Below are 27,711 nucleotides of genomic sequence, written 5' to 3'. Positions count from 1 at the left end.
ATGGAGCGGCTGCGGGTGCAGGCCGGGGGCGCGGCGGCGGTGGACGAGTACCTGGAGTACCGGAGGTGAGGGGCCGCCTGCACCGGGACGGGACCGCACTGAGTTTCAGAGGGCTGCGGATAATGTTAAGGCCCTTCCTGGTGTGTCACGGTCTCACCTGGCCCCGGGGTCGGTCCCCGTCCCCGCTCGGCTGGGGCTGGGGCGTGGGTCGCCGCCACTCTCCTGGGGATGGGGGCGCAGGTGCCTGGGGTGTAGTTCGCAGGCTCTTTCTCCTGCCCCTCTTGGGGGTGGGCTGCGGGGGTCAGGCTCCCTACCCGCTGGGCTGGAGATGGCGGGTGCTGGTTGAAGAAGCAGGAGTGACTCTCCTCGGGGAACACTTTCATAAAGCTGAAATACCGTTTTACGAGAGAATAAACGTGAATCCCTGGCGGGGGTGGTTTGGAGCATCCAGGTGGGGGAATCCTCTAAATTAGAAGGGTTGGACACTGGGTAATTTCTCAGCCAAGGCAGCCTCTGCTGTTAGACTCGCGGAGGCGCTCTGCCAGAGTATAGAGAGAGGTTCCCCTGAAGGCAGGGTAGATAAAAATCAATGATTTTAAAAAAAATCAGATATTTTTATTTAAATGGGATTTTTTTAATAAAATGCCTTTTTTTGAGGAAAAGACCTATCTAAAGATAGTTTTAATTAAGATACATTATAGCTCAAAGATATCTCGTCATGGAATAGGGATTATAAATTCTAATTCTATAGTATGAGATGATATATTCATGTAATGTTTAAGAAAAGTTTTGTAAATGAGTTCCAATAATTCATGGATTAGGGACCCAATTTTATGGGGTTCCACAGGCTTCTGGAGAGATTATTATTTAGGTTAATCTTTCTATCTACCCAATGGGACTCAGGGCTCAGTCTAGAACAGTGGTCTCCAAAGTGGAGTGCGCGCACCCCAGGGGGTGCGCAAGACCATCCCTGGGGTTGCGCGGCAGGAGGAGCGCCAGTGAAGGAGTGCTGCCGGCATGGCGGCAGCAGCGCTCCTGGACCTTTGATTCTTCAGAGGCATGCCGGCGGCAGCTCGGTTCTTCCCGCTCCGTCTTCGGCAACACGCCGGCAGCAGCTTTTTTTTTTTTTTTTTTTTTTTTTTTTTTTTTTTTCCCGCTTCCCTAGAGCTGGCCCTGGGGGTGCGCGATCCAAAAAGTTTGGAGACCACTGGTCTAGAAGATACCATCAGGGATGCTTAGTTTTGCAGTTTTCAAACTGTGGATTTGTGTCTCCAGAGGTAACGTTTGTTAACAAAGGCCACATCTGCAGAACCTGATGCCACATGGCAAAATTATACCAGTATATTTTATCTGACAAGGTTCTCTTCTCATGCAAATCTGTCCCCATCCAAATATCTTTAGGAACCTGGAATCTTTTTTGTTTTGTTTTGTTTTTTGAGACACGGGAAGAACGCTTTTTTCCTCCATGGAAACACCAAAGCAACAAAGCTTCTTGCTTAGCAACGGGAAGCAGTGTTTTGTAAATAAAAATGTTATTTAATACTCCACCTGAGGTTATAATCCTGGTGTTATCTACGTTTTGGTGTTAGACTTCTTTCTTTTCTTGCTGTGCAATATGCTACGGCTGATTTTTAAGTTATCATTGATTGAAATTCTGGATAGGAGAGCTCAGCAAAATTTAGGATTCACCAGGACTCTAAAATGTTTTAATGAGTTCTGTGGATATATCAGAACACTTCAGAACTTTAAAAAAGGTTTCTTTTTCAAAGGCAGGGACAGGGAAATCTTCCAACTACCCCCTGCAATGCCTTTATCTCTGGTATTATGACTCTATTAATATTTGTCTCTTTGAGCTTTGTCTGTGAATATTTTGACATGCAAGTACCTTTTCTGTTGATATATATAAACTCATCTTTTAGATATATCTCAGTTGAAATATGAGAATGGAAATTATGTTTATGTTCCCCATGCCCAGGCGTGCTTGTATGCCTGCCATCTGCCCATGAGTAAACTTTTGTGAAATAGTTTGGGAAGACAGTAAGCCAGTTCAACTATTTTTTTCAGGAAATACAAATTGACACACATTTTATTTTGACAATTATAAAAATGTCCCCATTTGTAAGAATCTCTAGGTGCATCTTATTAAAATAATAACTTTTAAAAAACCGCAAAAGTGAATTAGCTCCTGTTTTACTTACCCTATGTGATGCAGTACCTTGCACACTATTTTTAGCTTAAGAAAACATTCAGTAAAATATGAAAGATGCAGGTAATCATACTTTTTATCCATATATGTTCAAAATGCTTTAAAAAGGAGGGTAAATTTCAATAAATTGTTATATCAGGTGTTGATGAAATATATTAGCGCACATTATGTGATATTGTACGTTACTGATATATTGTGAATTTGCATATGTATATCCACACTGTAGCTTACTGAAAAACAGGCCCATGTTATATCTATTTGTAGAAGGTCTTAACACATGCAACTTATAATAATACTATAAATTTTTATAGCATTTTATAAACATGAATGAATGAAGTTTAACAACTCCATGAGGCAGGTAAGTATTATTTCTGTTTTACAAATGAGGAAACCGAAGGCCTTTTAGGGCTTGTCCTCATTGCAGAGTTAACTAGAATTATAACTTGAGTGTTGCCCCTTGAGTCCTGTCCACATACACAAATCTTGAGCATAGTTAATTCAAGTTGGCTGGCCTGTTGGGATGTAGGTTATTGCTCTGGTTAGCATGGCTCATCAGCTGCTTATAGCAGTAGTTCTCAACTGGGTTTCGTGTACCCTTGGGGGTACGCAGAGGTTTTCCAAGGGGTACATCAACTCATCTTGATATTTGCCTACTTTTAAAACAGGCTGCATAAAAAGCACTGTCGAAGTCAGTACAAACTAAAATTTAATATAGTCAAAATGAGAAAATAAGCAATTTTTCAGTCGTATGCTGAGACACTTTTGTATTTTTATGTCTGATTTTGTACGCAAGTAGTTTTTAAGTGAGGTGAAACTTGGCGTACGCAAGGCAAATCAAGACTTCTGAAAGGGGTACAGTAGTTTGGAAAGGTTGAAACCTACTGGCTTACACAATCACTTTGCACTGCTAATATACCATTCAATACATCTTGAGTGTTATTTCATGGTGTGGCAGCTGTGATTCAAGCTGGGTTAACTTCAGAAGAGTTAACTCAAGAATAGATAACTGGAGCGAAGACATAACCATACAGCAGTGGCCCCTGAACTTTTTAGGGTCATGCCCCCCGCCCTGAGCCGAGGATGGGAGTGGGGTCACAGCTCCTGGGGCAGGTGGGGAGACGTGGATAGGGGTAAGGGAGCAAGACTTAGAGTGGGGCTGGGGCTGGGAGCAGAGCCAGGGCCGAGGCCAGGAACAAAGTCGCGGCCAGGGGCCCAGGCTGGGGTGGAGCCACAGCTGGGCTGCAGTGGGTGCAGAGCTGCAGTGAGGCTGAGGCTAGGGCCAGGGCCAGAACAGAGTTGGGAGGGGGGGCTGGGTGGCACTTCCTCTCCACCCCCTGTGGGGGCTGGCCTGGTCACCACCACACCCCACCAAACATTCCTCCATACTCCCCTAGGGGGTTGTGCCCCATAGTTTGCGGACCTCTACCATAGAGAGATGACGTGGCTTGTTAGTGGTCATGCAGGAAGTCTGAGTCAGAGCTAGGAAGACCTCAGAACTCCTGACTTGCAGTCCGTTTTCTTCAACGTAAAAAGGAACTTGGTAGCTTGCCGCTCCACTCCATGCTTCCCTAGCCCTTCTTTACACACTTTTCATACCATCTTAATTAATTAGCCTCTTACAGTTGGTATGGCTACTTCCACCTTTTCATGTTCTCTGTATGTGTATATATATATATATATATATATATATATATATATATATATATATATATATCTTCTTACTATATGTTCCATTCTATGCATCCAATGCAGAGGGCTGTAGCCCACAAAAGCTTATGCTCAAATAAATTTGTTAGTCTCTAAAGTGCCACAAGTACTCCTGTTCTTTTTTCCATACCATTAAAGCCAGTTTATAAGCATTTGTTTAAAAACTTGAGTACAGTTCCTTACAAAGGCTATCTCTAGGGTACTATTATGGAAGATAAAATAATGTTCAGTGTTGTTTACTGGTGTATCGTTATATATTTTCAGAATTGCAATCTACCTTTGCCTCCCTCAATTTCACTGAAAGTTAAATGTAATTAAAATATTATGAAACACAATTCTATGTTGCAGAATTGTAGGTGATGACGATAGAGGGAAACTCTTTACCCCTGAGCAATATGAAGAATACAAAAGAAAAATGTTACCAATACGATTACAGAACAGATTGTACGTGAGCTGGAGATCACCAACGGGAATGGACTGTAAACTTGTGGGCCCGGAGACGCTGTGTTTTTGTACCCATAGGTGAGTTTTGGTTTTTTCTTCTTCTTGCTGCTGAACTTTGTTTTTACTTAGAAAATGTAAAATGTTTATAAAACGTAGTGTCATAGCAGTAGTTAACTTGAGAATCTGGGGTGAAAAGAGTGATGTAATTTAAGGAAGCATTTTTGAGACGAAAGAAATCATTCTATAGTGATCTATAAATGCAGTTTATGCTTGGAACTGTGAGTCTACCAGAGATTGAAGTAGTCAGAGATAAATTCAAGAGTTTAGAGCTTTGAATTTACTGATATATTTACACTTATTGTGTGGATCTATGACCATTTGATTCCATCACCACATACTGCTTTGAAAATATATACTTGAAATGGTGCCAAAGGCAAATTTAAAGGTCTGCCATATTTTTTCACTAGAGCATAACTTAAAAAGCACTTGAAACCCCACACAGCAACGAAACCTACCTTTTGTGAGAATGAGCACATTTTTTGTTTGTAGAAGAAATGAATGTATCTCTACATTAAACTTGAAATCTAAATTATAAATTCCTTAAAGAAATTTTTAATGGTAAATGCTGAATGACTTTGAGCTATAATTGTTTGCAGTGTTGTTGCAGCCATGTTGGTACCTCAGTGACCTGGTCTCTTTGAACTATAAGGGTATTGTTATAGCCCATATGCATATGTACTAATTTATTTTTTTTCTGTTTTTAGGTATAAACAACACAAAACAGATTATGAAGAGATTCCAAAAAATCGTCCTATTTGTGTACCCTGTCGAGTGAGCCGTTGCCAGTGCAAATCCTATCACTATGTCCCTCTAAATGGCACTCAGCCCATTCGTTGTAGATGCAAGCATTTTGCTGATCAGCACAGTGCAGCACCTGGATTTTCCTGTAACTCCTGTAAGTTAGTTTCCTATAAATACACATGCAGTATTCGTTACTACTAAGTTAAGAAGCATAGCTTTAAATACAGGTATATTTTCTAAACTTAGCAGGAAATAGCACTTCATGCCCATGCAAGATTATTGGTAACACTAATTTAATATACTAATGGTTAAATTCTGGTATCACTCAGTTCAGTTGAAGTTTTGCTATTGACTTTAGTGGGACTAGGATTTGGCCCTAAAACAGGAATTATTATCAGCAGTTAAACTATGTACTCAAGTATCAGAGGGGTAGCTGTGTTAGTCTCTATCCACAAAAACAACAAGGAATCCGGTGGCACCTTAAAGACTAATGGATTTATTAAGGCATAAGCTTTCATGGGTAAAAAACCCACTTCTTCAGATGATTTTCTGTCTTTTAGAGCTCTTCAAATGATATATTGATGGATATTTTTAGCTAGATTTCTAGATTGTTAGTAAATTACTTGCATGAAGTATGAGAAATAATTTATAGAGGAAGGATCTCATAAACCAGTTTTGCTTGCAGCATGGGGAATAATATCTAACAGAATAATATACAACATTGATATAACAGCCTTTCAAGAATTAACTCTAAATCATATGTAGCAAATTAGTTTAAGTGTAACTGGATTGTTTCATACTGAATCTTTAAACTACAAACGAATATAATATTTTTGAATGACAGGTCATATTATGCTTAATAAATTTTCTAATGCTTCAAGTATATATGATAGTTAAGAGGCCTGGCTGTGTTTGAAAATTCTGTAGAAGATGTCAGGAATTGACCCCTCTCTTGAAAATTGTGCATTTTTATTATACTGGAGTTAGTTTACACAACCTTGGCTTTCAGTCTCCTTTGCCTTGCGACTAGAATATTTGGAACCCTGGCTTTTGTTTTTATACAAATCAGGGTACTTCCTTTTCTTTAAACAAATAAATAAAACCATCCTGGTTGCAAGCAATGGCTGCGATCAGTGAGGAACAGGATCAATACCGGAATAGTGTTGATGGATTTTTTGTTTTCTGTAGGAGTATATAGCCACTGGGTTTATCCTATATACTCTTATAAGCTGTAGTATATATGTGTATAGAAATATAGAGTGAAGTGATTTCTTTGCTCCCAAAGATGGGACTAAGTCATCAGAGTGCTCTTGATTCAATCATAAAGAAGTAACCGTGGTAGTAGTTTTGCAGATATTTCATTCTGTGGTCTACTTTGTAATAGAGACTCTTCGTAGCCTCTCTCCTGTTCCCAGCTTTACAGTCCCCCATTTCTTGTATCGCAAGTATTCCATTTTGTAGAGCACCAAGAAGAATTTTGGGAGTCTTGAATCACAGTTTGAGAACCACTGTGAAGGTCCAAAACATGGCAGTGTTCTAATAAAATTTGTGGATGACAAAGTTGTGAGGTACTGCCAAACAGGGAAGGACTGGAATATCACACAAGAAAATCTGGAGAACCTTAAAAATTGGAATAGAAATGGGATGAAATTTAATAGTTCAAGGTCATGAACTTAAGGACTAATAAGAATTTTTGCTATAAGCTGTGGATGAACCTGTGGAAAGGAACAGAGGAGGAGAAAGACCTAGGTGTGTTGATGACAGGATGACTATGAGCTGCTAATGTGATACAGCGGTGAAAAAGGCTAAATGCAATCCTAGGATCCATCAGGTGAGGTATTTCCAGTAGAGATAGGGAAGTGTTATTACCATTATACAAGGCACCGGTGAGACCTCATCTGGAATACTGTGTGCAGTTCTGGTCTCCCATGTATAAGAAAGATGAATTCAAACTGGAACAGGTGCAGAGAAGGGTTACTATAATGATCAAAGGAATGGAAAACCTCCCTTATGAGAGGAGACTCAAGGGGTTTGGCTTGTTTACCCTAACCCAATGAAGCCTGAAGAGAGGTGTATGTTCTCTCTCTCTCTCTCTCACTCTCCCACACACACCCCAGAGATGAAATGGAGTTATTTAAGTTAAGCACCAATGTTGAAACAAGAACAAATTGATATAAACTAGCCATAAATAGGTTTAGGTTTGAAATTAGTTGAAGGTTTCTAACCATTAGAGGAGGCAAGGTCTGGGACAGCCTTCCAAGGGCAGCAGTGGGGGCAAAAAACTTAACTGGTTTTAGTTTATGGAGGGGATGGTATAATGAGACTGCCTAAAATGGTGTATGACCCATCAGTCACTGCTAGTACAAATATTCCCAGTGGCTGTAGTTGGGACATCAGAGTGGGAGGCTGAGTTGCTACAGAGAATTTTTTCTCAGGTGTCTGGCTGGTGGGTCTTGCTGACATGCTCAGAGTCCAACTGATTGCCAATTTGGGGGTTAGGAAAAAGTTTCACCCCAGGGGGTTTTCCACTTTTCTCTGCAGTATGGGCGCAGGTCACTTGCAGGTTTAAAGTAGAGTAAATTGTGGATTCTCTGTAACTGGAAGCCTTTAAATCATGATTTGAAGACTTCAGTAACTCAGCCAGAGGTTATGGGTCTACTACAGGAGTGGGTGAGTGAGGTTCTGTGGCCTGCAGTGTGCAGGAGGTCAGACTAGGTGATCACAATGGTCCCTTCTGGCTTAAAAGTCTATGCCTGTAAATAACTTTCCCAAGGTCACACAGGGAGTCCATGGCAGATCTGGGAAGTGAACTCAGGTTGCTAGAATCCCAGACTTGTGACTGATCAGTTGGACCATTCTGTGCCCTGATCTAGGTCCATGAATCCTTCTTGGCTGGGCATATGTTGGGCTACATGCTGCTGCTGGGTGTGACTGTGCCCATTCTACAGAACAGCTAGAGCCAATTGGCAAGGGAGGTGAAGAAGTCAGAGAACTATTGCTGCTATCCAGTGGCATAGCCAGGTGGAGAAAACCAGAGGAGCGGAGATAAAAAAAAGGCGCCACCCGCTAGTACTCACCCAGCGGCGCTCAAGGTCTTCGGCATTGGGTCCTTCGCTCGTTCTGGGTCTTCTGCAGCATTTTGGTGGTGGTGGTGGTATTGGGGTCCTTTAGTGCCGCCGAAGACCCGGAGCGAGAGAAGGACCCGATGCTGAAAGACACGGAGCGCCGCCAGGTGAGTAAAAATTAAAGGCGCCAAAAAATTTAAAAGGTGCCACTTCTGCTCAGTGGGAGAGCGGCCGTTGCCCTGCTCCTCCACTAGCTACGCTACTGATGCCATCTGGGGGAGCATAACAGTGGATCTCACTCACTAGTTGTTACCTTAGCTCAGGGGGGGGCAAACTTTTTGACTTGAGGGCCACATCTGGGTATGGAAATTGTATGGTGGGCTATGAATGCTCATGAAATTGCAGGTTGGGGTGCAGGCTCCAGCTGGGGGCTCTGGGGTGGGGCCAGAAATGAGTTCAGGGTGCAGGAGGGGGCTCTGGGCTGAGGTAGGGGGTTGTGGTGGGTGTGGGAGGGGGTACAGGTTCCAGGGTGAGGGCTGGGGTAGGGGCCCAGGAGGAGGTCAGGGGTGCAGGCTCTGGGCAGCGCTTACCTCAAGCAGCTCCCGGAAGCCGCAACATGTCCCCCCTCTGAGTCCGGCTCCTATGCGGCGGCGCGGCCATGTGGGTCTGCGAGCTGCCCCATCTGCAGGTGCTGCCTCTGCAGCTCTCAGAAGCAGTAGTAGCAGCAGCAGCAGCAGCAGCATGTCCCTCCTCTGGCTTTTACACAGAGGCACAGCCCTGGCCAGGCAGCTCTGCCTTCTGCCCTGTCTGCAGGCACCCATTCCAGCCAATGGGAGCTGCAGAGCCAGTGCTTGGGGCAGGCGTAGTGTGTGGAGCCCCCTGGCTGCTCCTACATGTAGGAGCTGGAGGTGGGGGACATGCCACTGCTTTCGGGAGCCACATGGAGCTATGGCACAAGCAGGGCAAGCCCCTGATCCTGCTCCCTGGTAAGAGATAGAGGGCTGGATTAAAAGGTTTGATGGTCTGGATGCAGCCTGCAGGCTGTAGTTTGCCCACCTCTGCCTTAGCTGAAGCAGCCTCCACCTCGTTTAAATTGTTGGACAAATTGTAGGAGCACGTGCACAATCAATCCTTCGATTTGCCTGGGACTGATTCCAGGAATAGAACTCAGATTCCCATGATTTAAGCACATGTTCATCCTTTTTCTTATAGAGCATCCAAATGGAAAGTGTGGTTGGGTACTTATGCATGGAAGGAAATCAGCAGTGCTTGGGAAAGCAACAATTTAGGGAAACTGTAGTGTGTGAGAGATAATAAATGAATAGACTCCATTATCTCACTCTGAATACTTTTTATTTAGGTTCCAAATGTTCAGGATTTCACAGCTGCTTTACCTGTGGGTGTGGTCAGCCAACATATGCTCATGAAACGGTTGTGGAAACTAAACAAGAGCGCTTAGCCCAGGGAAAACCTGTGGGGCAGGATGTTCCTTATGCTGCAATGGGAGGATTAACTGGCTTTAGTTCACTGGCCGAAGGCTACATGAGACTTGATGACAGCGGAGTCGGTAAGTGCAGGAGACTTGAGATAATATTTTGATCCTTTGTCTATTTAATTTTCTTATATGAAAGTCTCTTGAAATATGAAGTTTCAGGGCAAGTTAGACTTTCCCATAGGATGGGGACTCCCAATTCCTGATTTTTTTTTTTATAGATTTAAAGGCAAGAGATGATCATCTTCTGACTTCTTGTAGAAAAGAAGCTATAGAAATTAGAAGATATGACATAGTTGGCATCATGGAGACTTGGTGGAATAATATGCATGACTGGAATATTGGTATAAAAGGATACAGCTTGCTCAGGAAGGATGGCAGGGAAAAAAGGGAGGAGGTATTGCCTTAAACAGGGCCGGCTCCAGGCTCCAGCTTTCCAAACAGGTGCCTGGGGCAGCAATCTTAAAGGGGCAGCAGTCCATGCATCGTTAGGGCTGCATGGGTTTTTTCACCGCCATGACAATTTGGCATCAGCTTGTATCTTCACAGTTCCACGGTAGCAATTCGGCGGCAGCTCCCTTTTTCAGGTGGCAATTTGGCATGCTGCTTGGGGCAGCAAAAACAGTAGAGCCAGCCCTGGCCTTATATATTAAAAATGTATACACTTGGACTGAGGTTGAGATAGAAATAAGAAACAGACTTGTTGAAAGTCTCTGGGTAAGAACAAAAAGGGATAAAAACAAAAAGGTGATGTAGTGGTAGGGGTCTACTGCAGACCACCAAACCAGGAAGAGATGGAGGAGGCTTCTTTTAAACTAACAAAATCATCCAAAGCACAGGACTTGGTGGTGATGGGCGACTTCAAGTACCCAGACATCTGTTGGGAAAACACAGGAGGGCATAGATTATCCAACAAGTTCTTGGAATGTATTGGAGACAATTTCAGAAACTGGAGAAAACTACTACGGGGGAGGCTGTTCTACATTTGATTTTGACAAACAGGGAGGAACTGGTTGAGAATTTGAAAGTGGAAGGCAGCTTGGGTAAAAGTGATCATGAAATGGTAGAGTTCATGATTCTAAGGAATGGTAGGAGGGAGAACAGCACAATAAAGACAATGGATTTCAAGAAGGCAGACTTTAGCAAACTCAGGAAGCTGGTCGGTAAAATCTTATGGGAAGCAAATCTAAGGGGAAAAACAATTGATGACTGTTGGCAGTTTTTCCAAAGAGACATTATTAAGGGCACAAGAACAAACTATTCCACTGTTTAGGAAAGAGTCACTATGGCAAGAGACCACTCTGGCTTAACCAGGAGATCTTCAATGATCAAAAAGAAGTCCTGCAAAAAGTGGAAACTTGGTCAAATTACAAAGGATGAATATAAACATATGTATGTAGGGACAAAATTGGAAAAGCCAAGGCACAAAACAAGATCAAACTAGTAGGGACATAAAAGGAAACAAGAAAACATGCTACGAATACATTAGAAGCAAGAGGAAGACCAAGGGCAGAATAGGCCCATTACTCAATGAGGGGGGGGGGGGGAGGGGGGAAGAGAGAGACTAACAGAAAATGTGGAAATGGCAGAGGTGCTTAATGACTTGGTTTCGGTTTTCACCAAGAAGGTTGGTGGCAATTGGACATCTAACAGTGAATGCCAGTGAAAATGAGGTAGGATCAGAGTCTAAAATAGGGAAAGAACAAGTCAAAAATTACTTAGACAAATTAGAGGTCTTCAAATCACCATGGCCTGATGAATTGCATCCTAGAATACTCAAGGAGTTGACTGAGGAGATATCTGACCCATTAGCAATTATCTTTGAGAAGTCTTGGAATAGATTTCAGAAGACTGGAAAAGGGCAAATACAGTGCCCATCTATAAAAAAGGGAAATAAGGATAACCTGGGGAATTACAGAACAGTCAGCTTAACTTCTGTACCTGGAAAGATAATGGAGCAAATAATTAAGCAATCAATTTAAAAACACTTAGAAGAGAATAAGGTGATAAACAACAGTCAGCATGGATTTGTCAAGAACAAATCATGTGAAACAAACCTGATAGCCTTCTTTGACAGGGTAACAAGCCTTGTGGATAAGGGGGAAGTGGTAGATGTTGTCTATCTTGATGTTAGTAAGGCTTTTGATACTGTCTTGCATGACCTTCTCATTAACAAGCTAGGGAACTACAACCTAGATGGAGCTACTGTAAGGTGAATGTATAACTGGTTGGAAAATCATTCCCAGAGAGTAGTTATCAGTGGTTCAGTCATGCTGGAAGAGCATAACGAGTGGGGTCCTGCAGAGGTTGGTTCTGGGTCTGGTTTTGTTCAATATCTTCATCAATGATTTAGGATCAGGGATCAGCAACCTTTGGCATGTGTCTCGTCAGGGAAATCTGCTGGCAGGCTGGGACGGTTTCTTTATCTGCAGCATCCGTAGGTTCTGCTGATTGCAGCTCACGCTGACTGCGGTTTGCTATTCCAGGCCAATGGGGGCTGCGGGAAGCTGTGCGGGCTGAGGGATGTGCTGGCTGCCACTTCCAGGTCAACAGGGGCTGTGGGAACAGCGAACCACGGCCAGTAGGAGCTGCGATCGGCCGAACCTGCAGATGCTACAGGGAAAGAAACCGTCCCAGCCTGCCAGCGGATTTCCCTGACTGGCTGCATGCCAAGGGTTGCTGATCCCTGATTTAGATAATAGCAGAGAGTACACTAAAAGTTCACAGACAATACCAAGCTGGGAGGGGTTGCAAGTGCTTTGGAGGATAGGATTAAAATTCAAAATGATCTGGACAAACTAGAGAAATGGTCTGAAGTAAACAGGATGAAATTCAATAAAGACAAATGCAAAGTGCTCCACTTAGGAAGGGGACAATGTTGCACACATACAAAATGGGAAATGACTGCCTAGGAAGGAGTACTGTGGAAAGGGATCTGGGGGTCATAGTGGATCACAAGCTAACTATGAGTCAACAATATAACGCTGTTGCAAAAAACATAAGCAAGAGTATTGTAATCAAGACATGAGAAGTAATTCTTCTGCTCTACTCTGCGCTGATTAGGCCTCAACTGGAGTATTGTGTCCAGTTCTGGATACCACATTTCAGGAAAGATGTGGACAAATTGAAGAAGTCCAGAGAAGAGCAACGAAAATGATTAAAGGTTTAGAAAACATGGTCTATGAGGGAAGATTGAAAAAAGTGGGTTTGTTTAGTCTGGAGAAGAGAAGACCGAGGGGACATAATAGTTTTCAAGTACATAAAAGGTTGTTACAAGGAAGAGGGAGAAAAATTGTTCTTAACCCCTGAGGATCGGACAAGAAGCAATGGGCTTAAATTGCACCAAGGGCGGTTTAGATTGGACATTAGGAAAAACTTCTTAACTGTCAGGGTGGTTAAGCACTGAAATAAATTGCCTAGGGACATTATGGAATCTCCATCACTGGGGATTTTGGAGGCAGGTTGGACAGACACCTGTCAGGTATGGTCTAGATAATACTTAGTCCTGCCTTGAGTGTCAGGGACTGGACTCGATGACCTCTTGAGGTCCCTTCCAGTTCTATGAAATTCATTCATTTCTGTATCCAGAAGATTACATTCTGGTTGAAGGATATTGACATTCAATGAAGACATTGAAAACGCCTACTTGATATTCCCCTGTTTATATATTAAAGAACTGAATTGGCCCTCTTATCCCAATATAGCTCTGTGGCTCTCATGTGCCACTTGGTCATCTAACCCATAAGGGTAAGTCCTTGTCAGAAGCACTTCTTCCCAAGATACAGTCCCCATCCCGCATGTGTGATCTAATTCTTTGTTCTTTAGATGTATGATTTTGCATTTGGCCATACTGAAATGCATATTATTTGAATGAGCCCAGTTTACCAAATGATTCAGATCACTCTGCATAACTGACTTATCCTTATCACTGTTTACCATTCCACCAATTTGTGTGTCATCTGCAAACTTTACTAGCCATGATTTTATATTTTTTTCCAGGTCACCTGTACAGATGTTGAATGACATTGGGCTAAGAACAGATGCCCGTTAGAAACACTCCCATTCATTGATGATTCCCCATTAACAGTTACATGTTGGGGTATCTTTGTTTTCTCTTACTATTCATTTTAAGTTTTCAGCCTGACACGTGCAGATAAATGATTTTTTTCCCCAGTGTAAGGCACAATTCATAGTGGGATTTCAAGCTGATTTGTATACTGAGTATTAATTGTAATCTTGTAACAAAATTGGGCATATGTAGAACTGGGTTATCATATTACACCCCTGGTTCTTAGAGAACTTCTACATTCAAAACTACATTACAGGGGAGTAAAGAGAATCAGGAGTCTTTATTTTGAAACACTGTTGGTATTTAATTATATTTTAAAATCTGGGTCTGGTCTCCACGATCTTTCTGCAATGTAGTTCCCGTATAGTACAGTCACAGCAACAGGAGGAGAAGAGCTCAGCCATTTAATTTCTTTTCAAGCCATACTTTGGTTCTTTTACCACACCTACTTTGTTCTAATGTTCTGGATGATACACAATGCATAGTTTTTTCATGCTGTTTACTAAGTATCAGCATTATTTATTTTAACTGGTAGGTATGTTTGGTTTCCATCATGTATGATTAACTCTTCTTGTGAAGCTAATTTTTCCCCCCAATATGTTTTCTATTAGGGGCACCCTCTGCTGAATTTCTAGAGTCACCTAGTAGTGGCATGGACCATCCATTTCTAAAAGCATTCCAAGGCCCATCCAGTTCTGCACAAGCCAGCTCACAATTAACAAGTGGTAATGAAATGAACTACCATGCTTTTTTTTTTTTTTTTTTTTTTTTTTTAAAATTGTGGTGTATTAATGTCAAATTGCCTTGATACTGAGTACACTGTATAATGTTGACTTTTTGATGTTAGGGAAAGCTTAAAGGTGTACATTAGAGTTCAAAACTAAAGCAAATATTTAAGACATTTCCTCTAAGAGGGGTGTATGTAATCGATATACAAACTTTTCTGTAATCAAGATTTTCAAAACAAGGGTTTTTTCATTGTTTTAGAGAATCTCTCTCATTAGTTTAATGTTTTAGAGAAACTAAATGATTAGTTTAAGAACTAGATTTTCTTGCTTTTGATGCCCTCCCCCTGCACCTGTTTCCTTTAATAATGGAATCCTCTATTCACTGGAGTACTGTCTCTCCATTTTTGTTTCCAGTAAGAGAACACACTGTATGTATTTACTCAGTGTAATACTGGGCTATGGCTTTCTGCCTATATCGACATAGCTGTAACGTCACTTCTGTCCCATGGCTAGTAAGATGGTAGTCACAATGTAGCTCCTCTGAGGCCTCTCATAGAGACTACTGGTCTTTTCATTCCAGAACTAGTTAACAGTGCTGCTTACTTGGCTGAAGGTATTGCTTTTAAGTAAAATAGGGCACTTCTCCCTTGTGCAGACTGAAATTTTCGTTTGAAAATCTTTTTCCAAATATAAAGAATATTGAAATAAAAACAAGTATTTTTAATAGACCTTTGTTTTGTGTTTCTTCAGGTGGCTCTAGTGCAGCAAAGCAAGTTTCTAATTTAAGGAGTTCTGAAGAAGAGGACATGGCTTACTTTGAAAAACAGTACCAGGAACGGGCAAGTCATTGTATTTAGGTTTAATACAAACATGTTCCTTAAAAATAAAGAGGCTCAATTTAAGGTGGATAAACTTAAAATTGAACTTGCCTACAATGGTGCACATTGCTTTAACTGGTATTCTGATCTTGAAAAATGTATTAGCATTTCAAAATGAGGGTTACAACATAAAGAACGAGGAATACTAGTGGCACCTTAGAGACTAACAAATTTATTTGGGCATAAGCTTTCATGGGCTAAAACTCACTTCATCAGATGCATGGAGTAGAAATATATATATATATATATATATATATATATACACACACACACACACACACATATCCCCAACATGAAAAAATGGGGGTTGCCATACCAACTCTAACGAGACAAATCAATCAATGCCCCTCTGCCATGTACATTGGCCAAACCGGACAGTCTCTACGCAGAAGCATCAATGGACACAAATCAGACATCAAGAATTATAACACTTCAACCTCCTTGGACACTCAATTACAGACCTAAAAGTTGCAATTCAACAAAAAAACCCTTCAAAAACAGACTCCAACGAGAAACTGCAGAACTGGAATTAATTTGCAAACTGGACACCATTAAATTAGGCTTGAATAAAGACTAATGACCCATCCACTCCCAAACTAAAAACTATTTCCCCAGGCTAAGTTTTCCCCCTACTGTTACTCACACCTTCTTGTCAACTCTTTGAAATGGGCCATCCTGATTATCACTACAAAAGTTTTTTCTTCCTCCTACTGATAATAGCCCACCTTAATTGATCTCTCTCATATAGATATATCTACTGTATTTTCCACTCCATGCATGTGATGAAGTGGGGTTTACTCCACAAAAGCTTATGCCCAAATACATTTGTTAGTCTGAAGTGCCACTAGTACCCTCGTTCTTTTTCCTGATACAGAGTAAACATGGCTACCATTCTGAAACTGGTTACGACATAGTGACCTAATAGTGTAGGTCCATAGGCCAATCATATCTGGAATAGTTTAGTGACCTTCCCACCGAGATCAGGCAGATTTAATTTAAAAACTTAACTTGCTTTGGCCAGAGGAAAGCCAAAGCATAACTGCACCAAAATACCAAACAATCACAGAAACAAAAATATCAGTAATTGTTTTGGACAACTAGGAGAAACTGTAAAAACAAAATAAACCCACAAACCTCCTTCGGATACCCAGAAAAACATGGACTGCCACTCTCAGGCACAAAACTGCTTAATACCTCTTTAATTTATATGTAGTCATTCAGATTCTGGTTTAACTCAGTATTACTTAACTCCACCATCTTAGCTGGAAGTGAATTCTACCCATTCCTCTATAAAGTAATATTTCACTTAACTAGTTTTGATAAAGCCTAATGTTATGCTTGTTTCCTGCATCAGGTAGCGTTTGTTTCTGTGAGAACTAGTCTTTGAAATTGAATCTTTTCTTGAAAAACATTACAAAAAAAGAAATGTGCTACAGATTTTGCAAATGTAATAGTTTATAGATATAGCATTACTACTAAGTCTCAAGACATTTTCAAGTATTTTCTTTTCCTTGGTGAAGAGGTAAGAATTTCAGATATTTGATCCAATTCTGCAAAGACTGAGGCATTTTCTTTTTCTTGAGCAAATGAGTAGTCCCACAGCAGGACTTACCCGTGTGCATAACTTTAGGCATGTATGTCAAAAAAGTGAGTAAGACCCTGACCCTGCAAAGAATCTTCCCAATGGGGACCTAGCACCAGTGGCAGCAGCAGGGTCCATCTCTCGCTGGCCCCACACAACCAGCACCAGCTCTGGTCACTTACTATTTTTCAGAAAATTTTCTTTAATTTTCAAAAGATTAAAGTGGGGCTGTGATTCCTCTCCCAGTCCCTCCCTCAGCTCAGGAACCATCCACAACCATCCTAAGGGCTGTGTTCTTTTAAAAGGAAGGTTTCAGAGTAACAGCCGTGTTAGTCTGTATTCGCAAAAAGAAAAGGAGTACTTGTGGCACCTTAGAGACTAACCAATTTATTTGAGCATAAGCTTTCGTGAGCTACAGCTCACTTCATCAGATCTGTAGCTCACGAAAGCTTATGCTCAAATAAATTGGTTAGTCTCTAAGGTGCCACAAGTACGCCCTTTCTTTTTTTAAAAGGAAGGAGACCCAGCCCTGCTCCTCTAGATACCTCTCCACCTGCTGGCAGGCTACTTTTCAGCTCTTACTCAGACAAGACTAAAAGGTAAGTGCCATTTCTCACCCTCTACATCTCCCTCCCAAAGCAGGTAAGAGCAACAGGGGTGTCATGACAGACAGTTTATTTCAAGGAAATGGATGTCTGATGCCATTGACACTTCCTCTTGCTGGACTCAGCCCTATTATTGTCATTTATTACAGTTTTCATTCCTGTTATGCCACCTTGCTTCCAGCATACCCATCACTGCTCCAGGGAAACACTGCTCTGCCCCTTCCCAGGACTCAGCCAAGTTACAGATCCAAAATATATCCAACAGAGCTGCCTTTCCTATGGCAACTGGTAAACCAGACAACCCGTTCCTTCACTTGGAACATCCCATGGCAACATTTACTTCATTACCTATCACAGTTCAAATTGGGAGGACCGGTCCAAGAAAACAGGAGAGCAAAAAGAAGCTCGATGCCAGACATAACACACCTGTATGATGCACAGGTCCACTATATAGTCCACAGGTCAGAAACAGACAGCACAAGGCATCACAAACTAAAGCGGATGTTGATCAATGCAAGACCTACTGCTAACAAACAATACACAACCACATCAGTGATGAGGCTCCTGATATAGCCTGCATCACCAAGACCTGGCTGGATGACAGAGCAAGTTCTGTAGTAGCCAACCGCATTCTCCCAGGATACTTGGTACGCCCCGACCTAGAAATGACAAAAAGCCAGTTGGTACTCCATTCATTTTCTTTGAAAACAGACCACCACAGAAAAGGATTCATGAAGGAGCTCACTGGCATGCAGTTGGCAATGGTGGTAAAATACCCCAGTTGTCCTGGGAGATTTCTATATTGATGCTAACAAGACCACAGATACAACCCCCACAAAACCCATCTGCTCACTTGTCTCCCTAGGACTTTCACAGATCATGTCTGGCCTTTTTGTTTTCATTTTTAACCAAAAAATTCCTGGGTTTTATAAAAGCAATTATTTTTCCCCACCCAAATACTGGAAGGGCCAGAACTTCCCACCTCCCCTCTCTCGAAGGTGAGATGGTGGCTCAGTAACCTGGGTGGCCCTAGTTTCTGATCCACCATCTCTTTTTCCAGAGTGGGGATGGGGATGGATCAGAAGTACTGGAATGACTTGAGCGCTATGTGTTCTGCTGTCAATCCCACGCCCATCACATACTTATTACCTGTTCTACCGATAGAATGGATGTTTATAGCATTCAAAGCAAATAAGTTAGTGAACTACTTTTCATGCCAAAAGTAGTCAAAAATGAAAAATTAGGGCTGTTTTGGAAGTTAAAAAAACAAAAACAGGAAAGAGGAGAGTGAAATTTATACAGAAAACTGCAAACTTCATTTTTTGCACTGATTTTTCACCCCTTTTTATTTTTTGTAACAAACGTTGATAAATTTCCAGGAAATTTAAACAAAATCAGAAAATGCAGGGCCTTACTCACATAGCTGACTCGTACTCCAATAAATTCCAAAGCCTGCTGAAGGAGAACAGCACCCCGCCCACGGGGTGAGGAATCAAGGACCTGGTGAATCATTCTACACTGGCCTCTGCCATTGACATGTTTGCCCCCAAATGACCCCTTCTCCCCATTGGCCACACAGATTATCTTGATTTTCTGACACCCTGTGCTGGATGAAGAGAGAGGGTGGAAATACAAAGACTGATTCCGACAGGATGAAACAAATTCCTCAAAGCCTATACTGAGGCTGTATTTCAAGCCAAGAGCTTTCCTATCAGCCTTCTTTGAGGCTGCCAAATCCCACCCCAAGGAACTAGCCAGAGTGGTAAATTCCTTCAATCCTGAATGCCTACAACCTGTATCAGAGCCAAGAACACCAAGCACCACAAAAAACTATCCTACTTCACTAAAACAATCACACACATTCAGGAAGTCTTCTCAAACAGCATGGATCTGCTTTGCCTGCACTCACTAACTAAGAACCAACTGCGTTCTCAGAATTCAGTACATTGACTCATCGAGAAGTTTTGGACACCCTAAAGGAGTCCTGATCCAAGACTTGTTCATGACTTTCACAAGCCAGGAAGGGCATAGGTCAGATTCACAACTAGTGCCACTCCTGAGTGAAATAGCCAATGCTTTGGTCATGCTGTCTAGAGTGGTTCACAACTGAGTGCCAGTCTCAGAGCAGACAAACTGATAAAGGCAGGGCAGATATCCCAAACTAGTGGTATGTATCATAATTAGATTTTACCAACCCAGTAACAAATGTGAACTTCTGGATCACTGTAACAGTCTTACTATGTAGTCACAGACCATCCCCTTGGGCTCACCAATCTATATTGCCACCCAGGCAAGCTGGATTTAGTGATAAATGGTCACTTACATCAGAAATCATAAAACATTTAGGTTGTGACCAGTCACTTACCTCAGATCAATTTGTACCGTAGATCTCACACCAAAGACAATGCTGGTAGCCAGTCCCATAGTAAATTAACAGAGGATTTATTAACTAGGAAAAAGAAATGAGATAATTTACAGGTTAAATGAGTTCAGCCTATGGTTCCATGTCAACTATCTTTATTTCCCTCTTGCAGCATTCCAACTCATGGGATGAGACCTTCTACATGTACTTCTCCATGGGTGGATGGGGCAATTAAAGCTTTTGTCCTACAATGGCTCACAACTTTGATAGCCCTCCTGGATGAGCCACTCTTCCCTTTCCAGTTCACAAGTTTGGAGCAGGCATTTTTAAACTTATAGTTTACCTTGTAACATGGTATACAGACATTACAATTGTAATGTTAATGCATGCAGCAACTTAGTCTTTTTATAGCACCTAAACACATCCTTACAAGTCTAACACTTATCTAGAACAATATTAACATATAGGTGAGCTGATTTGGTTTCCAGCTATGAATTTCACAGTATTCAGCAGACATCTACAGACTCTGCAAGAGCTGGCACTTGGTTTACCATCATCACAGCCTCAGTCAGAGAAGGAATCTTCCCTTCCTCCTTCAAACACAGAATAGTCGGACTAAACATTGAAGAAACCCATGCTGGCTAACCCAATACTAGCCAACTATCACAGAGTGTCAAACCTCCCGTTCCTGAGCAAACTCAGGGTATGTCTACACTACAAAATTAGGTCGAATTAATAGAAGTCAGTTTTGTAGAAAGCGTTTTTATACAGTTGATTGTGTGTCCCCCCACACAAATGCTCTAAGTGCATGTAGTCGGCGGAGTGTGTCCACAGTACCGAGGCAACCGTCGACTTCCGGAGCGTTGCACTGTGGGTGGCTATCCCACAGTTCCCGCAGTCTCCGCCGCCCATTTGAATTCTGGGTAGAAATCCCAGTGCCTGATGAGGCTAAAACATTGTCGCGGGTAGTTCTGGGTACATATCATCAGGCCCCCGTTCCCTCCCTCCCTCCGTGAAAGCAAGGGCAGACAATCGTTTTGCGCCTTTTTTCTTGAGTTACCTGTGCAGACACCATACCACGGCAAGCATGGAGCCCGCTCAGCTAACCATCACCGTATGTCTCCTGGGTGCTGGCAGACGTGGTACTGAATTGCTACACAGCAGCAATTTATTGCTTTTTGGCAGCAGACAGTGCAGTATGACTGGTAGCCGTCATCGACGTAGTCCTGGGTGCTCTTTTAACCGGGTGCCTGGGCAATGGTGCTAATGGGGCAGGTTCATGCAGTGGAACGCTGATTCTGGGCTCGGGAAACAAGCACAGACTGGTGGGACTGCATAGTGTTGCAGGTCTGGGACAATTCCCAGTGGTTGCAAAACTTTCGCATGCGTAAGGGCACTTTCATGGAACTTTGTGACTTGCTTTCCCCTGCCCTGAAGTACAACAATACTAAGATGAGAGCAGCCCTCACAGTTGAGAAGCGAGTGGCAATAGCCCTGTGGAAGCTTGCAACGCCAGACAGCTATCAGTCAGTCAGGAATCAATTTGGAGTGGGCAAATCTACTGTGGGGGCTGCTGTGATGCAAGTAGCCAACGCAATCAAAGATCTGCGGATATCAAGGGTAATGACCGTGGGAAATGTGCAGGTCATAGTGGATGGCTTTGCTGCAACGGGATTCCCTAACTGTGGTGGGGCCATAGACGGAACCCATATCCCTGTCTTGGCACCGGAGCACCAAGCCAGCGAATACATAAACCGCAAGGGGTATTTCTCAATAGTGCTGCAAACATTGGTGGATCACAAGGGACATTTCACCAACATCAACGTGGGATGGCCGGGAAAGGTACATGACGCTCACCTCTTCAGGAACTCTGGTCTGTTTCACAAGCTGCAGGAAGGGACTTTTTTCCCAGACCAGAAAATAACTGTTGGGATGTTGAAATGCCTATAGTTATCCTTGGGGACCCAGCCTACCCCTTAATGCCATGGCTCATGAAGCCATACCCTGGCAGCCTGGACAGTAGTCAGGAGCTGTTCAACTATAGGCTGAGCAAGTGCAGAATGGTGATAGAATGTGCATTTGGACGTTTAAAAGCGCGCTGGTTTTTATGGCTTAAAACATTTTACTATGCCATGTCCTTTGGTTGAAGGTTCATAGCCACAATTAGTCAATTCAGTCTATAGTCTAGGAGTACTCTTGGATTCTTTGCCAACACTGAGCCCTCATCACAACAGTCACCACAGGTAACACTTTCAGTCTGGTTGTGTCATGGGGTCCACTCACTGCGTGTGGCACCTCCTGCTGGCAGCTCCAGGGATTGGTTCGTGCCAGGCACTGCTCTTCTCTGTTAGGCCACACAGTGAAAGAGACACTATCTTGCTGTCAGAGCTGCAGCTTCCTGTTCATGGCTGGGCCCTCCAGCCAGGTCACTAAGGTCTTCCCCATCCAGAGAAATCAAAGACCTTCCAGACCAGCTGTCTGGCTGGTGTCCCCAGTGCCCTCTGCCACTTCCCAGTGGCTGGAAGGAGAACCCAAGCCCACTCTCTACTCTGGATTCCAGCCCAGGGACCCTATAACAGTGGCTCTCAACCTTTCCAGACTACTGTACCCCTTTCAAGTGTCTTTTTTGTCTTGCATACCCCTGCGTTTCAGCTCACTTAAAAACTACTTGCTTACAAAAATCAGACCTAAAAATACAAATGTGTCCCAGCACACTATTACTGAAAAATTGCTTATTTTCTTATTTATACATAAATTAATTGGAATATAAACATCATACTTACATTTCAGTGTATAATATATACAGCAGTATGAACAAGATATTGTCTGTATGAAATTTTAGTTTGTATCAACTTCACTAGTGCTTTTTTTGTAGACTGCTGTAAAACTAGGCAAATATCTAGAGGAGTTTCCGCCCCCAGCAGGAAGACCTCTGCATACCTCCCCCCTAGCTGAGAACCATTGCCCTATAACAAGCAGCCAAGGTCTGTATGGTCCAACTCCTGTTTCTCCATATTTCTGTGGACTTCTTCCTACTTATTTAGCTTCCCCCTTTTTCTTGGTACACACACACTCTCTCTAGACTACTTCCTTGAAGGCTCTTGTTGCTTACAGCTTCTGGGCTTTATATAGGCTTCTCCTGTTCCTGCCCAGCTGAGACCATTTCCAATTAGTGACCTGCTCCCTGTCTCCTTCTCCAGGTGCAGCCTGGGCAGTTAATTGGTCTGCTTAGCCACTTTAACCCCTCCAGGTCTTGTGTGGGTTGGATCCCCAACACAGCTTGGTTAGGAGACTCTTTTCCATCCCAGTGGAGGAAGACTTGGCTGGACTACCGTAATGTAATGTAATATACCTGAACATGAAACCTTCGCACTTAGAAAACTCCACCTAGTACAAAATGCTGCAGCTAGTCTCCCCAGCAACACAGGCTACTGTGAGCATATCACACTTGTCTTATTGGAAAAACCTGGGAAGTGGGTGGGCGCCACACTTGTCCTCTACTCTCTACACTGGCTTCCCATAGAATTTTGAGTTGAGTTCAAGGTCTCAGTTCTTATCTTCAAAGCTCTCCATGACCTCAGCCCAGGATACCTAAAAGACTGTGAGATGTTCTGGGATGAAGACAATGGTGGACAATTTCACTTCTCTGGCACAATGGAACTCTCAACAATAAGAGTAAAGCTCATCTGTGCGGGAGACATAACTTTCTTCAGGAGTGGTCTGAGTCTGGAATGAACTCCCCCAGGGACTAAAAACCATCACAAATCTCATCACTTTCCATTCCAATTGCAAGGTGTATTTCTTTGACCTTGTCTTGCCTAATGTAAACACATAGTAACAGGTGTATTTATTTAACAAATATTAAAAGAAACCTACCAAAACAAGATACTCCACTTCAAGAATACAATAAAATTACAAAAGGGACACAGGTTAAATATGTTGCTTTAAATCTCCCCAACCCCTCTTTGATATCTTCCCCCCCGTCTCTCAAGGCAGTGCAGTGAACACTTATACACCAAAGATCCACACACCTTCTCAATACAGTTATTCAAAATAATGTTTAATGTACCCATGCATCACACTCCAGTGAGTGCTGTAGACCAATTATTGGCTTCCAAAGCTATGGTATATACATGCAAAATTGAAGGAGTTGCTATATTGAAATTGCAGTGGGATGAATATAAATCCACAGTAAAAAATGGTAGTCAGGTACATATTTTGGCAAATCAAAGCATGCAATAGGAAACTAGTGAAGGGAAAATCAATTGGGAGGAAGAATGATCTTGTGGTTAAAGCAACAACCAAGAACTCAGGAGAGCTGCCGAGACTTCCTTTGTGACCTTGAGTATGCTAGTTAGTCTTTTGGTCTGTGTTCCACATCTGTAAAATGGTGTTAATAGAATTTCTCTTCATCTAATGAGTGTGAGGATAAACTCATATTTGTGAGGTATTGTGGTGTTGGGGGCCAGGTAAGTACCTAGATTTCTATTATAAAGTAGTAGCTTAATTAGTACTGCATGGTTGATTTGTTGACACACTAGTGCTTGGACCATTGCTGTTTTTCTTTTATTGCAGCTGAAAAATGAGAAGGCTGCTAAACAGAAAGTTAAAGGTCCACTGCCATCAAAGAATCCATGAAGATTAATGAAACAAAGGAGTTTTTGTAATACAGAATCGTTTATCATTATATTTAAGTGTATTTTCATGGTGTTTATTGCACACACGTATTTTCTAGTTTCTCAATATTAACACTGCTATATTAAAGTATTGATTAAATTCATTTAAAAATACTTGGTGATTCTGGTTCTTTCAAATAAAGTTGTTACTTTTTATCAAAGTAGCTTGACATACTATCTAAGCTCTCAAATATTGCTGCATGAGTCATATGTAGTAGAAAATGATGGTTTTTAGAGACTTCTAGAATTTTTCATTTAGGCTTTGATCCAGCAAACACATGCTTAAGTGCTTTGCTGAATCAGAGCCTTAGGACAGCAAGTAAAATATACATTATACACCACATCATATCATCAGACTTCCATTACATACTTGCTTCTTTATATGTGGACTTAGAGTTATTCTTGTTCCTAACTTTCTACTCATTGGGGTTGTAGTTTTAATATTTTCTTAAAAGACACAGACACTGCTCCCTTCACTGGCTTCACATCTTCCACATCAAATTCAAATTGTTTTTTCTCACCCTCAAGCTTCTGCAAGCTCTGTCCCTGCCAACATATATTCTTCTCTCACCTCAGGCTCTGCATTCAGCTAATTCTGCTTCCCTTCATGCCTGTTTTGTATCCTTCTAATACACTCACCTCTGTAAAAAGAACAGGAGTACTTGTGGCACCTTAGAGACTAACAAATTTATTTGAGCATAAGCTTTCGTGAGCTACAGCTCACTTCATTGGATGCATGCAGTGGAAAATACAGTGGGGAGATTTTATATACAGAGAACATGAAACAATGGATGTTACCATACACACTGTAACAAGAGTGATCAGGTAAGGTGAGCTATTACCAGCAGGAGAGAAAAAAAACCTTTTGTAGTGATAATCAAGGTGGGCCATTTCCAGCAGTTGACAGGAACATGTGAGGAACAGTGTGTGTGGGGAATAAACATGGGGAAATAGTTTTACTTTGTGTAATGACACATCCACTCCCAGTCTTTATTCAAGCCTAATGTAATGGTGTTCAGTTTGCAAATTAATTCCAATTCAGCAGTCTCTCTCTAGAGTCTGTTTTTGAAGTTTTTTTGTTCAAGAATTGCGACTTCTGGTCTGTAATCGAGTGACCAGAGAGGTTGAAGTGTTCTCCGACTGGTTTTTGAATGTTATAATTCTTGACGTCTGATTTGTGTCCATTTATTCTTTTACATAGAGACTGTCCGGTTTGGCCAATGTACATGGCAGAGGGGCACTGCTGGCACATGATGGCATATATCACATTGGTAGATGTGCAGGTGAACAAGCCTCTGATAGTGTGGCTGATGTGATTAGGCCCTATGATAGTGTCCCCTGAATAGATATGTGGACACAGCTGGCAATGGGCTTTGTTGCAAGGATAGGTTCCTGGGTTAGTGGTTTTGTTGTGTGGTGTGTAGTTGCTGGTGAGTATTTGCTTCAGGTTGGGGGGCTGTCTGTAAACAAGGACTGGCCTCACTTCAAGCTATCTGGTCACTCTATTACAGATAAAATCTCCCCACTGTATTTTCCACTGCATGCATCTGATGAAGTGAGCTGTAGCTCACAAAAGCTTATGCTCAGATAAATTTGTTAGTCTCTGAGGTGCCACAAGTACTCCTTTTCTTTTTGCGGATACAGACTAACACAGCTACTACTCTGAAACTCTCCTCTGTGTTTTTTCCCAACCTTCCTCTACACCACTATTATCCTCCTTGATCCTTTATGTCCTACAGCCTCCCCAAAATGACCATCATACTCCTGCCAAACTAATCAAATATAAATTAAGAAAGAAGGGACAAAATATATACTGCATGAAAACCAGCAACTATTGAATCTTGTTTTCTGGAAAACCTCCCGCTGGCTAAATAGGTTTTCCTGTATCATACCTTACCCAGTTTAGATTGTGAGCTCCTTGAGGCAGGAGATGTGTATTTATTTCTCTGTACAATGCCATGCAGAGCTATGACATATATAAATGTGTATTAAGTATGTCAATCTATTTAGCTAACACACTTATTAAATTCATTAAAATGCATAATAGGATAGCCCATATCCATTTAATGTTAAATATAAATATATATTAAAAATCTCTGCCGCTGAGAATTTTTAAAATAAAAATAGCTAACTTTTATGTGGGACTTCTGAAGATGAATTTAAGCTCCCCCTGTTGATTCTAGCACTGTGTTACCTCATGAACAAGCACTACAGCATATGCTATGCTAATGCAGAAACTTTGAAGTAAACGTGAAGTTACATGTTCATTTTGAAAACAATGAGGAGTCTTTGTGGCATCTTAGAGACTAACATTTATTTGGGCATACGCTTTCGTGGGCTAAAACCCACTTCAGCAGATGCATGGAATGAAAAATACAGTGAGCAATATATATATATACTCCCAACTCCCGAATATGCCCAAATAAATTTGTTAGTCTCTAAGGTGCCACAAGCACTCCTCGTTGTTTTTGCTGATACAGACTAACACGACTACCACTCTGAAACCTATGTTCATTTTAGGCTCACTAGAAATTGGGGGAAGGAAACAATTTGCAATTAAAAAAGGAAAAATAGGGAAAGACACTAAATTTAATCTTCAAAGTGGGTATTGCAAACTAAGGGTATGTCTTCACTACCAATATTAAAGCGCGCCGCGGCAGCACTTTAATGTGGTTGTGTAGTCATGGCAACAGCGCTGGGCGAGAGCTCTCCCAGCACTGTAAAAAAACCACCCCGATGAGGGGAGTAGCTACTAGTGCTGGGTGCACAGCTCCCAGTGCTGGTGTACTGTCTACACTGCCACTTTACAGCGCTGAAACTTGCATCACTCAGGGGGTTGGTTTTTCACATCCCTGAGCAAGAAAGTTTCAGCACTGTAAAGTGGCAGTGTAGACAAGGCCTAAGTGGGTTTTTCATTGCCATTTTAAAATGTAAAGGAGGACTTGTGGCACCTTAGAGACTAACCAATTTATCTGAGCATAAGCTTTCGTGAGCAGCTCACTTCATCAGATGCAACGGATGCATCCGATGAAGTGAGCTGTAGCTCACGAAACCTTATGCTCAAATAAATTGGTTAGTCTCTAAGGTGCCACAAGT

At 42.1% G+C, this 27,711-nt stretch overlaps 1 protein-coding gene across 1 annotated transcript; it reads left to right on the top strand.

Annotated features, from left to right (window-relative positions):
- Nucleotides 1-24,577, top strand: FAM221A (family with sequence similarity 221 member A). Its single transcript, XM_077809344.1, has 7 exons — nt 1-65; nt 4,262-4,435; nt 5,122-5,312; nt 9,584-9,790; nt 14,396-14,509; nt 15,263-15,351; nt 24,515-24,577. Exons 1-7 carry the CDS (start codon nt 1-3, stop codon nt 24,575-24,577), a joined length of 903 nt encoding a protein of 300 aa, XP_077665470.1.
- Nucleotides 24,578-27,711: the final 3,134 nt, after the last annotated feature.

This window comes from Eretmochelys imbricata, chromosome 2 (assembly GCF_965152235.1).
Source record: "Eretmochelys imbricata isolate rEreImb1 chromosome 2, rEreImb1.hap1, whole genome shotgun sequence".
NCBI classification, from domain to species: domain Eukaryota; kingdom Metazoa; phylum Chordata; order Testudines; family Cheloniidae; genus Eretmochelys; species Eretmochelys imbricata.
This window is presented reverse-complemented; position numbering and strand designations above follow the sequence as displayed.

What these genes read in the sequence shown, in the direction of transcription:
- FAM221A (XM_077809344.1), top strand. Translation starts at nt 1, where the DNA reads ATGGAGCGGCTGCGGGTGCAGGCCGGGGGCGCGGCGGCGGTGGACGAG. An exon ending in GAGTACCTGGAGTACCGGAG is followed by an intron (nt 66 to 4,261) that starts GTGAGGGGCCGC and finishes TCTATGTTGCAG; the next exon opens with AATTGTAGGTGATGACGATA. An exon ending in ACTTGATGACAGCGGAGTCG is followed by an intron (nt 9,791 to 14,395) that starts GTAAGTGCAGGA and finishes GTTTTCTATTAG; the next exon opens with GGGCACCCTCTGCTGAATTT.